We start from the raw sequence: 13,853 nt of genomic DNA, 5'->3' as shown, positions 1-13,853 counted from the left end.
TGTATGAAGTCGCTTTTGAATCAACTTTACCTTTTCCAAGGCATCACTTACCAAATCAGTACCATACAACTTAGCCTCACCTGGCTCAAACCATCCGATAGGTGAACGACATCGCCGACCATATAAATCCTCAAATGGAGCCATCTCGATGCTGGATTGGTAACTGTTATTATAAGCAAACTCGGCCAAAGGCAGGAAACGATCCCACTGACCTCCAAAGTCAATCACACATGCCTTGAGCATATCCTCCAAAATCTAAATTGTCCTCTCTGACTGTCCACCGGTCTATGGATGAAAGGCTGTGCTGAGCTCTACACGGGTCCCCAACTTACTCTGTACTGCTCTTCAGAAATGTGAAGTAAACTGAGGGCCTCTATCTGATATGATGGAAATTGGCACACCGTGCAACCGAACTATCTCCTGAATATAAATCTGGGCCAACCTCTCTGAAGTATACGTAGTCACAACAGGAATAAAATGTGCCGACTTAGTCAACCTGTCAACAATCACCCAAACTGCATCAAACTTCCTCAAGGTCCGCGGCAACCCAACTACAAAATCCATAGTAATTAGTTCCCATTTCCACTCTGGTATGTTCATCTGCTGAAGTAGGCCACCTGGCCTCTGGTGCTCATATTTAACTTGCTGGCAATTTAGACACCGAGCTACATACTCAACTATGTCCTTTTTCATTCATCGCCACCAATAATACTGCCTCAAGTCATGATACATCTTCGTAGCACCTGGATGAATAGAATATCTAGAACTGTGTGCCTCTTCCAAGATCTTTTTCCTCAGTTCATCCATATTAGGAACGCACAGATGATCCTGGAGTCGTAAAACACCATCTGCGCCAATAGTGACTTCCTTGGCACCACCTTGTAGTACCGTTTCATGAAGAACTATCAGGTGTGGGTCATCATACTAGAGAGCCTTGATCTGCTCAAATAGTGAAGACCGGGCCACAACACATGCAAGAACTCGACTGGGCTCTGAAATATCTAGCCTCACAAGTTTGTTAGCCATGGACTGAATATCCGAGGCTAATGGCCTTTCCTCTGCTGAAATGAAAGCCAAACTACCCATACTCTCCGCCTTCCTGCTCAAGGCATCTGCAACCACATTTGCTTTGCCCGGATGATACAAGATAGTAATATCATAATCATTTAGTAACTCCAGCCATCTGCTCTGCCTCAAATTTAGATCCCTCTGCTTGAACAAATGCTGCAAACTGCGATGATCAGTGTAAACTTCACAAGACACCCCATAAAGATAATGCCTCCAAATCTTTAGAGCGTGAACAATCGCAGCTAACTCCAAATCAAGTACTGGATAATTCTTCTCGTGGGGCTTCAGCTGACGTGAAGCATATGTAATAACTCGTCTTTCCTGTATCAATACATAACCCAAGCCAATGCGCGAAGCGTCGCAATACACTGTATACATCCCCGAACCGGAAGGCAACACTAACACTGGTGCTGTAGTCAATGATGTCTTGAGCTTCTGAAAGCTCACCTCACAATCATCGGACCATCGGAATGGAGCACCCTTCTGGGTTAATTTGGTCAAAGGTGCTGCAATAGATGAAAAACCTTCCATGAACCGACGATAATAACCTGCCAAACCCAGAAAACTCCTGATCTCCGTCGCCGAAGTGGGACGATGCCAATTCTAAACTGCCTCAATCTTTTTGGGATCAACTTTAATACCTTCGCCTGATACAATATGTCCCAAAAATGCTACAGACTCTAGCCAAAACTCACATTTAGAGAACTTAGCATATAGCTTTTATTCCCGCAATGTCTGAAGCACTACTCTCATATGCTGCTCATGCTCCTCCTTACTACGTGAGTAGATCAAAATGTCATCAATGAAGATAATGACAAATGAGTTAATATATGGCCTGAATACCCTGTTCATCAGATCCATAAATGTTGTCGGGGCATTAGTTAAACCAAAAGACATTACCAGAAACTCATAATGACCATATCTAGTACGGAAAGCAGTCTTCGGAACATCCGAATCCCGAATCTTCAACTGATGGTACCCCGACCTCAAGTCGATCTTAGAGAATACCCTAGCACCCTGCAACTGGTCAAATAGATCATCAATACGCGGCAACGGGTACTTGTTCTTAATAGTGACTTTGTTCAATTGGCGATAATCAATACACATCCGCATTGTTCCATCCTTCTTTTTCACAAATAATACTGGTGCACCCCAAGGCGATACACTCGGTCTGACAAACCCTTTGGCTAGTAACTCTTCAAGCTGTTCTTTCAATTCTTTCGGAGCCATGCGATACGGTGGGATAGATATAGGCTGGGTATCTGAAGCCAAGTCAATACAGAAATCAATATCACGATCAGGTGGCACACCTGGAAGATCTGACGGAAATACATTAGGGAACTCCCGAACTACAGGCACTGAATCAATAGCCGGAGTCTCTGCAGTAGTATCCCGAACATAGGCTAGATAAGCTAAACAACCCTTCTCAACCATGTGTTGAGCCTTTATAAAAGAAATAACTCGATTAAATGAACTAACAGGCAAACCCTTCCACTCCAGCTTAGGCAATGCTGGAATAGACAAGGTAACAGTCTTGGCATGACAATCAAGAATAGCATGATATGGAGATAACCAGTCCATGCCCTGAATAATTTCAAAATCGGTCATCTCAAGCAATAGAAGATCTGCTCTAGTTCGTAACTGCAGAATGTAATAATACAGGACCGGTAGATCCGGTTCACAACAACAGAATCGCCCACAAGAGTGGACACATAAACAGGAGTACTCAAGGACTCACGAGAAACACCCAGGAATGGAGCAAATAGAGATGACACATATGAATACGTAGATCCTGGATCAAATAATACTGAGGCATCTTTGCCACAAACAGAAATAATACCTGTAATCACAGCATCTGAGGCCTCTGCATCTGGTCTAGCCGGAAAAGCATAGAACCGAGCTGGAGCGCCAACTGTCTGGCCTCCGCCTGGCTGACCTCCACCTCTAGGACGGCCCCTACCCACATGTCCTCCACCTCTGGGTGGTCGGACCACTGGTGGAGCAACTGGTCCGGTAAGCATAGGCTACTGACCGTGCTGTACTGGTCTACCTCGAAGCTTGGGGCAAAACCTCCGCATGTGACTGGGATCCCCGCACTCGTAACAACTCTTCGGTGCGATGGGCTGATGACTAAGTGTCTGGCCCTGGGGACCGGAATACCCACTGGGAGGACCCTGAATAGCTGGTGGGCGGTAAGAACTCTCTGGGATAGCACTGAGATAAGGTCGCACTGAAGCACCTCGAGGAGGCGGTGGTGCTGGATATGGGGGTCTGCTGGACTGTCCCTTCACGAACTGACCCCTGCCCCCGGACGGAGCACCTCTGAACTCTCCAGAGTACCTGAACCGTTTATCTCTCATAATCTGCTCTCGGCTCCGCTGACGTACACCCTCAATCCTCTGGGCTATCTCCACAACTCGCTCATAAGAAGTACCCATCTCAACCTCTCGAGCCATAGTGGCCTGAATAGCAGTATGTAAATCGGATACAAACCTTCGCACTCTCTCTGCCTCAGTAGGGAGTATCATTAGTGCATGGCGAGATAATTTCAGAAAACCTCGCCTCATAATCAGTCACTGACATCTGACCCTGCTGGAGCTGCTCAAACTGAAACCGCAACTCTTCCCTCTAGGAGGGTGGAATATACATGTCCAAGAAGATACGGGTGAACCTGTCCCAAGTCATAGGAGGAGAATCTACTGGTCTGCCAAGAGCATAAGACTGCCACCATCTACGGGCTCTACCCTCTAGCTGAAAAGTAGAGAAATCAACCCCATGGGATTCCAATATCCTCATGTTGTACAGTCTATCCTTGCAACGATCAATGAAATCCTGTGGATCCTCATGTCGCTCACCCCTGAAGACAGGAGGATGTAGTCTAGTCCATCTGTCCAATAGTTTCTGAGTATCGACGGCTACAGCTGGCCTGGGCTCAGGTGTAGCTGCTGCTACTGGCTGGACTCCACCCACGGGTAGTGCACCCTGGGTTTGATATACAGCAGCTGCCTGTCCATGAGCCTGTGCGGTAGGGGTCTGTGCTCCCCCGCCCGCTTGAGATATGGCTGGGTCTGCCAGAAATAAACCGGCCTGAGTCATATTGTCCATGAATCACAGCATACGACCCATGACATCCTGAAATCCCGGTGCAGATGTGAAGTCCACCGGAGCTGGCTCTGCCACAGGCACCTCACCCTGCTCCTCAATAATGGGATTCTCTGCTGGATCCACTAGCGGCATAACTGGAACAGTCCTGGGACGTCCTCGCCCTCTACCACGGCCTGGAGCCCTCCCTCGGCCTCTGCCTCGACCTCTAGCAACTGGGGGAGTAGCTCTTCCCTGGTCTAAAATCTCATTAGAGCGTGTTCTTACCATTTGTGAGAGAATAAGAGAAGGATACCCTGCATAATCAGCATGTACCCCATGAAATTAGACATGAACCCAGAAAATGTGCCATGCCAAAAGTTCTTTTCCTATCCATCAGATACCCTGCATAATCAGCATCAGCATACCCAACTAAATCAAAATTATCTCCTGAGGGATAGTAGAGAACTAGGTCCTGTGTTCCTTTGAGATATTTCAGGATTCTCTTGGCTGCCTTCAGATGAGATTCCTTTGGACTACGTGAACCAAGTGCTCTGATACCATGTTGTCATGACCCAATTTCACCTATAGGTCGTGATGGCGCCCAACACTACAGCTAGGCAAGCCAACTAATAAGTCAAACGTACATTGGTTAAAATTTTATTCCAAGAAAATAATAAAATACCAATTTCTACCAATGTGTGTGTGCCAAGACCCGGTGTCACAAGTGCATGAGCATCTAATAGATTATACAAAACTCCAAATACTGTCTGAAATAAAATAGACAGAATATAAATATAAGAAGAGACACTGGTAACTGTAGAACGGCTCAGAAAGGCAGCTCACCACTATGCCTCGGGATGACGTAGGTATGTGATGATAGGTCCTCCACTAGTACCTGTCTCAGGTCCTGCACAAAAAAGTGCAGCAAGTGTAGTATGAGTACGTAAACAACATGTACCCAATAAGTATCAAGCCTAATCTCGAAGTGGTAGAGACGAGATGACCGACTTTGACACTCACTATGGGTCAATAATAACTGAAATAAAACTAGGATATTTAAATCAGCATGATTTACATAATTCACAATAATTTATTTAATCAGCAAAAATAATCAAATTCCTTCAAATGTAACAATTCTCAATATATTAATTAAATTACTTCAATTCAAATAGTTTTCAATTTATCAATTAAACCTCATTTACAGGAATCATAATTAATTCCTTAACAAGAAAGAATAATAATTCATTAAATCCCAAGGATTTTTTAATTTATTAATTAGCTTCACAAGCTGAAATAAATTATTAAAGTATCGTGTAATTATTATTATTAAGCACGATTTCTGCCGAGGACGTACGATCCGATCCAGAGTGTCGTGTACACTGCCGAGGGACGTGCGGCGTGATCCATAGATGCATCTATCCTGCCGAGGCGTTCGGCCCACTCCACAAGAAATGAGGACATTTTCTTATGTGCCTCCGGAAGGAGAGTATGTTTATTATAAGATAAATTTGGGAGGAGAATAATTTCTTTTAACAATTAATTGATTTAAACAAAAATTAAGCATATGAAATTTTTATCCTTTAATATCTTTATCTAACAATTCACAATATATTCATATATATCAATTAATATCAATTAATCAAAGAATACAATTTACACAAGTAGGGCATGCTTTGAGTCCTAAACTAACCGGACTTTAGCATTAATAGTAGCTACGCACGGACTCTCGTCACCTCATGCGTACGTAGCCCCCCACAATTAGCAATAATTATTTAATTTTTAATCACCTATGAGGTAATTTCCCCCTCACAAGATTAGACAAGAGACTTACCTCGTCTTGCTCCAATTTAATCCACTATAAGGCCTTTTTCACGATTATCCAACTCCGTCTGGCTCGAATCTAGCCAAAATAATTCGATACAATCACTAAATACTATAGGAATCAATTCTATAAGAAAATACTATATTTTTAAGAAAAGATCCCGAAATTAATTAAAAATTCGCTTGCGGGGCCCACATCTCGGAATCCGGCAAAAGTTATGAAATCCGACAACCCATTCAATTATGAATCCAACCATACCAGTTTCACTCAAATCCGACTTCAAATCGATACCGAAATCTCAAAATTTCGTTTCTATGAGATTTCTAAACTTTTCCAAATTTCAATCTCAAAACACTAATTAAATTGTGAAAATAATGATATACTTGTATATGTAGACCAAATCCGAGTTAGAATCACTTACCCCAATATTTTTCCCTTGAAAATCTGCCAAAAGTCGTCTCTGCTCAAGCTCAAGTTCGTCAAAAATGGCAAATGGGACGAATGCCCTCTTTTTATAAAACTGCCCAGTAGCCTTCGAACTGGGCCTCGATCGCGGCTTCAATCACAGGCTCGATCCTGGACCTCGGTCATGGCCTCGATCAGGGCATCGAGGTTGGGCCTTCGATCAGGACATCGAGGTTGGGCCTTTGATCAGGACATCGAGGTTGAGCCTTCGATCAGGGCATCGAGCATGGGCCTTCGATCAGGGCATCGAGCATGGGTCTCGATCCTAGCCCTCGAGCCTTACCTTCAATCATGTCCTCGAGCTGGACCTTCGATCGTGGCTTCGATACTGAGCCACGTCCCTGGCTTTGACTCAGGCCTCGATCGTGGGCTCGATATCTGGATTCGATCTGGGGCTCGATCACAGCCCAGAATATACAGCAGAAGGGAAAATTGCAGCAGCTTTTTTTTAAGTCAAACTTTTTGATCCGTTAACCATCCGAAACTCACCCGAGGCCCTCGGGACCTCAATCAAATATACCAACAAGTCCTAAAATATCATACGAACTTAGTCGAACCTCTAAATCACATCAAAAAATGCTAAAACCATGAATCATACCCCAATTCAAGCTTAATGAAACTAAGAATTTTCAACTTCTACATTCAATGTCGGAACCTATCAAATCAACTCCGATTGACCTCAAATTTTACACACAAGTCATAAATTACATAACGGAGCTATGAAAATTTTTGGAACTGGATTCCGACTCCGGTATCAAAAAGTCAACTCATCGGTCAAACTTCCAAACTTAAATTCTTGTTTTTAGCCATTTCATGCCTAATTTAACTACGGACTTCCAAATAAAATTCCGAACACGCTCCTAAGTCCAAAATCACCATACGGAGCTGTTGGAATCATCAAAATTCTATTCCGGGGTTGTTTTCACAAAATGTTGACCGAAGTCAAACTTAGCACTTTAAGGCCAACTTAAGGAACCAAGTGTTCTGGTTTCACCCCAAACACTTCCAAATCCCGAACCAACCATCCCCGCAAGTCATAAATCATTACAAGAACCTACAGAAAATTTTATTTTAGGGAACAGGGTTCTAAAAGTTAAAATAACTGGTTGGGTCATTGCACACACTGAAGACAATATCCGGTCTGCATGATGTCAGATACATAAGTGACCCTATGATACCTCTATACATGGTCTCATTCAGAGAGGAATCAGGTTCATCCATGTCCAGACGAGTGGCTGTGGCAATGGGAGTATCAATGATTTTTTATGCTTCCATGTCAAATCTCTTCAGCAGCTCCTTAATGTACTTCTACTAGCTTATCATTATCCCTTTGTGAGTTTTCTTCACTTGTAAACCCAAGAAGAAATCCAATTCCCCCATCATACTCATTTCAAACTCACTTCCTATGAGTTTTGCAAATTCCTCACACAGAGAGTCGATTGTTGCTCCAAAAATGATGTCATCAACATAGACTTGCACAATGAGCAGGTTCCTCCCTCGTTTCTTCAGAAAAATTTTGTTGTCAATTTTTCCTCTCGTAAAGCCATTTTCTAGAAGAAATTTTGACAACCTTTCATACCAAGCGCGAGGACCCTGCTTTAGCCCATACAAAGCCTTGTCAAGTTTAAAGACATGTTCAGGATGCTCATGATTCTCAAATCCAGGTAGTTGCTTGACAAAGACTTCTTCTTTTAGAAAACCATTCAGAAATGCACTTTTGACATCTATTTGGAACAATTTGAATTCCATATGCGATACAAAGGAAATAAGAATTCTGATTGCCTCCATTTGAGCAACTGGAGCAAAAGTTTCATTATAGTCAATCCCTTCTTCCTGATTGTAGCCTTGAACTACTAGCCTTGCCTTATTCCTTATTGTGTTTCCAAACTCATCAAGTTTGTTCCTGAATACCCACCTGGTTCCTATAACAATTCGATCCACAAGTCGTGGAACTATGTGTCATACCTTGTTCCTCTCAAATTGATGAAGCTCTTCTTGCATAGCTGTAATACAATCTGCATCTTTTAATGATTCTTTGATATTTTTGGGCTCTATTTGAGAGAGAAAGGCTGAGAAGGCAACTAAGTTTCTAGCATTTGATCTGGTTTGAATTCCTGAATCAAGAGGAGTGATTATATTTTCAAGAGGGTGTGAACCTTTGTGCTTCCAACTAGACACCTGAATCTCATTGATAGATGATCCGACGGTAGTCATTGGTTGCTTCTCATCTCAGCATGCGGGGTGCCTTGAACAACATCGACAACTCTGTTCTCAGCTTCAGTTGTTGTGATTGCGGGACCAAGTTTTTCTCCATCAGTTGGAGATATAGTTGCACCATCCTCATTTGACTCCTTTACCTGACTCATCATGTCAGCCTTTCCATTTTCCATGTCAATGACTTCACCAGGGACAATTGAATGTTCTCCGTCTTGATCACTCTTATCATGTAAGTCCTTTTCACAAGAGTGGTGAGATTCATCAAAGATCACATGTATGCCTTCCTCAACACATTGAATTCTTTTGTTGTATACTTTGTAGGCTTTGCTTTGTGATGAATATCCCAGAAAGATTCCTTCATCGCTTTTGGCATCAAATTTCCCAAGTGCTTCCTTGTCGTTGTTGAGAACAAAACATTTACAGCCAAAGGTCTTTAAATGTGTCAGCTTGGGCTTCCTTCCGTTCAATAGTTCATATGGTGTTTTGTTCAGAAGGGATGTGATCATGCACCTATTTATCAAGTAGCATGCAGTATTGTCTGCTTCTGCCCAGAAACCTTTTGCAATACCACCGTCAATCAACATTGTTCTTGCCATGTCTTCAAGAGTCCTATTCTTCCTCTCCACAACACCATTTTGATGTGGTGTTCTTGGAGCTGAAAAATTGTGAGTGATGCCATTTGCAACACAGAATTCATCGAATTTGGCATTATCAAATTCTGTCCCATGGTCAGACCTGATACATACTACATTATTACTCATCTTCACTTGGATCTTCTTGACAAATGCAACAAACACTTGGAAGGTTTCATCCTTGGTTCTGAGAAACAGAGTCCAGGAGAATCTAGAATAGTCGTCCACTATAACGAAGATGTACCTCTTTCCTCCTCTACTTGTCACCCTCATAGGTCCACATAGATCCATGTGGATAAGATCAAGTGGTCTTGAAGTACTAACTTCCTTTATGGGTTTGAAAGAGGATCTGATATGCTTTCTTTTTACACACACATCACACAACTTGTGGTCCTTGAAGTCTGACTTGGGCAGACAACGAACCAGGTCCTTCTTGACCAATTTGTTCAGTAACGTGAAACTTGCATGACCCAGACTTCTGTGCCAGAGTTCAACATCATCATCAACAATACTTAGACAGTTGAGATCACCACTCTGTAGGGACTCAAAATCAGCAACATAGACATTTTTATATCTTTTCGCCACTAACACCATTTCACTAGTCACAAAAGATTAGTGACTGCGCATATCTTTGACACAAATTCCATTTTGTTTCCCTTATCACAGATTTGGGAAACACTCAGCAAGCTGTACTTCAATCCGTTCACATAGTACACATTTTCAATAGAGTGAGAGAGAGACTCCCCAATCCTTCCAACTCCCAGAATGTATCCCTTCTTGCCATTTCCAAAGGATATACTCCTTCTTTGCAGGGCCTTCAGTGAAAGGAAATCGTTTCTACTTCCAGTCATGTGCTTTGAGAAACCATTATCCATGCACCATTGTTGGTTTCTCCCCTTCACTGTTCCATGCACAAGGAAATTAAGGGTTAGACTTAGGAACCCAAACAAGCTTGGGTACCTTGTAATGAGGAAAGGGATGAATGAGGATTCTTTTGGTCCAAGCATGCATCATGTGTCTTTTATATGAGGGACCAGGTTCTCTAGCAGTAATTACCTTTTAGCAAAAACTTTATTTTTCTATTGAGACTGAAACTTGGCCTTACAAGTTTCCTTAAAGTGCCCGGTGTTACCACAATGAGTGTAGAGCCAGTTGTCAGGTACAGTAACGTATTTGCTATGAGGGTTGTATGGAGCTTTTTCCCTTTGAAACTCGATTCCCTGCCCGTTTCCCCCATTGTCCGTGTACATGGCAGTGATAGCTTTAGAGGACCAGGTCCACTTGAGTATTTTTCAATATCACTATTGACTCTACCTACTTCTTCCTAAAGTTGTTTATTTTTCTCGAGTTCAACACATAGACTAGATTTCACTGATTTTATCTCATCTTCAAGCCTAAGATGTGTTTCATCCGCAACTTCCTTTCCCTTTTGAAGAATCTCATGCCTACATTTTCCTTTTAGTTCCTCAATTGTATCCTTCAGATCTATAACAACTACTAATGGGTCATCTCTCACATGCTCTATGTTTGCAATTTTTTCAGTTAAAGCATCTTTTTATTTCTTCAGACTCTCAATGGTTTCCTTTAAATCTACCACAATGACTACTAGGTCATCTCTCGATTGTTCTGCTTCTCCTAGTTCCACAGTTAATGCATTTTTATCATTTATAAGCATCAATTAAAATATTTACTTCTCGACTGTGATAAGCATCAATTAAAATATTTACCAAGGACATAAGTTTTTTAGGAGAATAAGACTTCAGATTTCTTTGAACATCTAGAAAGTTTACCTCATCATCATCGTCGTCATTTTCATCATTATCAGAGTATGCCATTAAGGCAAATATAGAGTCATACTCAGCTGCTTCACTTTTCACTGCCATCATGGAGTTGTCACCTTGATCATCATTTTCTTCATATTCGCTGGAAGAGTCTCCCCATGCAGCAAGAGCTTGTTTCACAACATTGTGAGCGACATTTTTCCTCTTGAAACGTTTGTCAGGAACCGAGTTACTCTTAGATGCTTTGTGTGTGTTGTGTTTGTATTGGTCTTGCTTGAGGAGAGGACAATCCTTGATGAAATGTTCTATCTTACCACGCTTATGACATAGGTCATAACCTTTTGGCTTGCTAGAGCTGCCCCTTTTTGTAATGCCTTCATTTCTGCGAACCATTTTCTGAAATCTTTTTGTCAGGTAAGTCATATCAGTATCCTCGCCACCTAAATCATTGTTGTCCGTCTTGAGGACAAGGCTCTTCTCCCTTTTGGGCTCTCTTATCTCATTATCCTTCTTCTTCTTCATTTCATAAGTTTTCAGATTACCAACAAGTTCATCAGTGGTTAGCTTCTGCAAATCCTTTGCCTCTGTGATAACATTCACTTTGCTTTCCTAGGAACTAGGTAAAACACTGAGTATTTTCTTGACAAGTTTGTTCCTTGAAATGATTTCTCCCATAGAATGAAGCTCATTGATAGTGGACATGAACCGAGTATGCATGTCCTGGATGGACTCATCGTCTTTCATCCTGAAAAGCTCGTATTTTGTAGTAAGCATGTCAATCTTTGATTGCTTAACTTGGGTTGTCCCTTCATGAGCTGTTTGGAGAGGTTCCCAGATCTCTTTAGCAGATTGGCATGTTGAAATCTTGTTATATTCATTAGGACCAATACCACAGACAAGAATTTTCTTTGCTTGAAAGTTCTTCTCTATGGCCTTGTGATCAGCATCATTGAATTCTTTTCTTGTTGTGGGAACTTTTACTGCTGGGTCATCACTGGTGTTTGTAGAGACGAAGGGTCCATCGCAGATGACGTCCAAGAGCTCTGAGTCTTCAACCATGATGAAGTCGTGCATCCTTGTCTTCCACCATCCATAGTATTGGCTATTGAATCTTGGTGTCCTGTAGGTAGATTGATCTTCTTCAAAGTTTGGTGGAGCAGCCATAAGGATCCTTTCTAGGTGTTAGCCTGATAGAAAGAACCTGCTCTGATACCAATTGATAGAATGTAAGGGTCCACCAACTATATAGAGAACCAAGTTCTTTATTAGTTCCCACAGAACACACGCACATTGCAGTAAGTAAATGACACAAGGAAGTTTTACGTGAAAAACTCCTAGCTCACGGGATTAAAAACCACGACCTACCCTTGTAGGATTTCAACTTCATTACTGAGCAAACTTTAGATTACAACCTATTGTAATCTAGGAATTAACCTCTCAATCTCTCACTAACTTGTAACAACTCTATTACAAGCCACTTTATAATAACTCTATTACAAAGACTTATAACTCGACTAAACTAGCCAAGACACAAACACAAGGGTTTATGATTTACAAGGTTTCCTACACAATGCTTCTAACTAAGCTAAGTAGGTATTACAAGTAAAGAAGTTTAACAAAGGTGCAACATAACTAAGGACATGTAATAACTCAATACATGAAACTGGTCCTTCGTTCTGTGGTTCTTTGTTCTTGATGCCCTTGAGAATCACTTGCAAGATTGATACAGACTTGAGAGAATGCTTGATCGATTCTTGAATGTGCAAATATTTTGTTTTACCTTTGCTTGATGTTAATAACTCATTTGTGACATCACTTGAATGATGTAAGCAAGTTAGATAAAGGGCATTCCCTATAAAGTTGACTGCTTCACTGTTTTTGCACTATTGCGTGTGCCAGCAGCAACTTTACAGCTGTGGGGAGTTGACTTGTACAGTCACCACAAGAATTGGTGGCCATATATTCCCTCTGCTATTCCTTTGACTCTGAAGAGTTGAACCACGTTCCCGAACTGAGACTTGTTGTTCTTTAAATACTTGAGGATGTGTAACAGGTTCCTTATCTAGTTCTTATCATTAAGTTTGTTATATCATCAAAACATAATAGGGATACATATGTAACCTATCACTTATTTCTAATTTTACATGCATCAGTATTGGAATTCAGTTTGATATATTAGTATGTCATTTCTAATAATTCAGATGTATCGTACAAGGCAATGAGATGAGATACATGAAAATTGAGTCAACTAATTATCTACTCGACTCAGATAAAGTAACTATATAGTTAAAGTGGGATCGACTTTAAAACACTAAAAAATATAAAATAATATTTTCTTCCCAAAGATGCGAATAACAGAAAAATGTGTATTTACAATCAACTAAACAAATATCCAATATGAAATACATGCCTCGTAAAAACCAAATTAGTTTGATACTAAAATAATCAATGCATAGGAGAAAGGAACCACAAGTTCAAAACTGAAAAAGTAAATATTTGCGGGTTGTAATAATATTTGCAATAGTTGAACGTTATAATTTTGCAAAAAGTTAAAACCCGCACCCGCACCACACCCACAAAGGATTTTTAAAAAAAATAATTTTGACCCGCACCGCACCCGCATATGTCTAAACCAGCACCACACCGCATATGCTAAAACCCGCACCGCCCCGCACCCATACCGCCCCATTACCGTCCCTAGTTAAAAATAGAATCGCCTTTAATAAAGAGTGTTGCATCTTCGCACGAATCCGAATTGTGGACAAGGTCCGTGTTGTAATAGCA

General features: G+C 41.4%; 1 protein-coding gene across 1 annotated transcript; it reads right to left on the bottom strand.

Moving 5' to 3' along the window:
• Positions 1-11,678: 11,678 nt before the first annotated feature.
• LOC142172428 (uncharacterized) lies at positions 11,679-12,128 on the bottom strand. Its single transcript, XM_075236039.1, has one exon. It carries the CDS (start codon positions 12,126-12,128, stop codon positions 11,679-11,681), a length of 450 nt encoding a protein of 149 aa, XP_075092140.1.
• Between the last annotated feature and the right edge of the window lie 1,725 nt (positions 12,129-13,853).

The sequence above is a fragment of the Nicotiana tabacum genome, chromosome 18 (genome assembly GCF_000715075.1).
Source record: "Nicotiana tabacum cultivar K326 chromosome 18, ASM71507v2, whole genome shotgun sequence".
Lineage (NCBI taxonomy): Eukaryota > Viridiplantae > Streptophyta > Magnoliopsida > Solanales > Solanaceae > Nicotiana > Nicotiana tabacum.
Note: the sequence above shows the minus strand (reverse complement) of the source record. Positions and strands in the feature narration are given on the sequence as shown.

Excerpts from the sequence above, each read along its gene's own strand:
- LOC142172428 (XM_075236039.1), bottom strand. The coding sequence starts at position 12,128 with ATGGTTGAAGACTCAGAGCTCTTGGACGTCATCTGCGATGGACCCTTC.